General features: G+C 41.3%; 1 protein-coding gene across 1 annotated transcript; it reads right to left on the minus strand.

The window, feature by feature from the left end:
* Positions 1 to 275: 275 nt before the first annotated feature.
* LOC110903282 (transcription factor MYC2) lies at positions 276 to 1,442 on the minus strand. The gene has a single exon (XM_022149330.2). It carries the CDS (start codon positions 1,440 to 1,442, stop codon positions 276 to 278), a length of 1,167 nt encoding a protein of 388 aa, XP_022005022.1.
* Between the last annotated feature and the right edge of the window lie 323 nt (positions 1,443 to 1,765).

Below are 1,765 nucleotides of genomic sequence, written 5' to 3' on the forward strand. Positions count from 1 at the left end.
TCCACAATAGGTGTTCACTGACGCCCCTCGTTCATGTAGGTACGCTATCTGCCCTACCCAACGGATATCTTCCCATTCTCCACGGACAAGAACCGACGCACCCCTTCTCACAACCTCTATATTGGGCGTACATGGTCCATTTTCATGTACGGATACCCTCGTTCCTTTCTCCTACTTCCCTCCTTTACATCGGCTAGCTACAACTCCACTACGGCTCAAAAACGCCTCCATAAACAAGCGTTGTGGATGCTCTAACTAATTACTAATTAACCTAGCTACATTTTGTCAAGAATAGCAAGTCTCAAGGTGTCTTCTTCACATGTGAATCCACTAGGAATCTTCACAATAACTTCTTGCAGCATCAAACCCTTCACACTTGACACACTTGCATAGTGAACTCTTAAATCTAATATTTTTAGCGCATCCATCAACTTCGCTGCCGGATGGTTAACATTCGCTGATTGAACCCTAATCATCGCATCCGATCCTAGCAACATCACCTCGACTTCAATCTCATCTGCCCTCGAGTGATCAACGGTGGCTGTTCTTGATCCTATCATCTTATTCTTCTCCAATGTTTGGATCTTGGATTTAAGCTCATTGATATAAGTAACCGCATCAGCTAATAAAGAAGCTTTGTTCATATTCGAAACATGCGGAACCACACTCCGGAGAGCATAAAACAATTGGTTTAGCTTCTCTCTCCTCTGTCGCTCCGCCTCAACATGGGGCCCAGGTCCCACTGTTTCAGGCGGAGCAACAGCAACCGCCTTTGCTCGTCTTCCCCTCGGTTTTGGCACCCTTGTAACATCCGTTGTTGATGACATTTTCATCTTCTTCATACTCATCACTTCCTCATGACTTTCACTTGCATAATCATGAGTATACTTACTAGGGTTTTCACATCCAAGAATATTATTGCGGTTGATGTTGAAAAAGATAGCGGAATCAAATACGGATTTCGTTAACTGGATTAGACCACCGTCTTGTGTTGCACTATCACAAGAACCCAACTCAACAACTCCGTGTTTGGTTGGAATACAAACCAATGATTTGATACCATGAACTCTAACATCTTCAGTTCTTTTACTGTTGTAGTTCTTTAGTTCTATAGTATCCAGCCATATGCATGATCCGGAACTATAACTCCGGCCCACGACATCATGTCCAGATGGAAAACACATGGAAAGCGAAGACATAGCCAACCATTGGATGTCGGATATGTCTTCGCAACCAAAGATGGTCTCGTGATCGATTGTTATTGAAGGAACCGAGTCGTGAAAATAACTTTCGGCCCACGAGAGAACACGACAGCCGTTGGTGTCTATGGAGGCTTGCCAGAATATGGCGTAGAGCCATCTTTCCGGCCGGTTTTGGAGGATGAACTTGAGGCGGGTTTTGAGTGAGGGTTCTGGCATGGTGGATGTGCTAAGTGATGACATGAATAAGCCGGTGAGAGGTGAGTTATCGGAGAAGAAGGTGGATGAGTGAGATTTCTTGAGTGTTTATATAAGCGCTTGCGGGTTTATGACGTCAATCACAAAATTTACATCTATACTATATAATAAAAGAAACCACTTTTGGGACACTTGTCATTATATTAATTAATCTCTTATAGATAATTATTATTTTAGTTTAATCTCTTTTAATAATTAATTATAAACAACCCTCCTACTCAATATTATTTAGTTTAATATCTTATATTATAGATGATTTTATATATCTATTTATAAAAAAAAACCATAATGGTTTCAACTAACATCCA

This window comes from Helianthus annuus, chromosome 13, assembly GCF_002127325.2.
Source record: "Helianthus annuus cultivar XRQ/B chromosome 13, HanXRQr2.0-SUNRISE, whole genome shotgun sequence".
NCBI classification, from domain to species: domain Eukaryota; kingdom Viridiplantae; phylum Streptophyta; class Magnoliopsida; order Asterales; family Asteraceae; genus Helianthus; species Helianthus annuus.

Coding starts and splice junctions, on each gene's coding strand:
- LOC110903282 (XM_022149330.2), bottom strand. CDS start 1,442: ATGTCATCACTTAGCACATCCACCATGCCAGAACCCTCACTCAAAACC.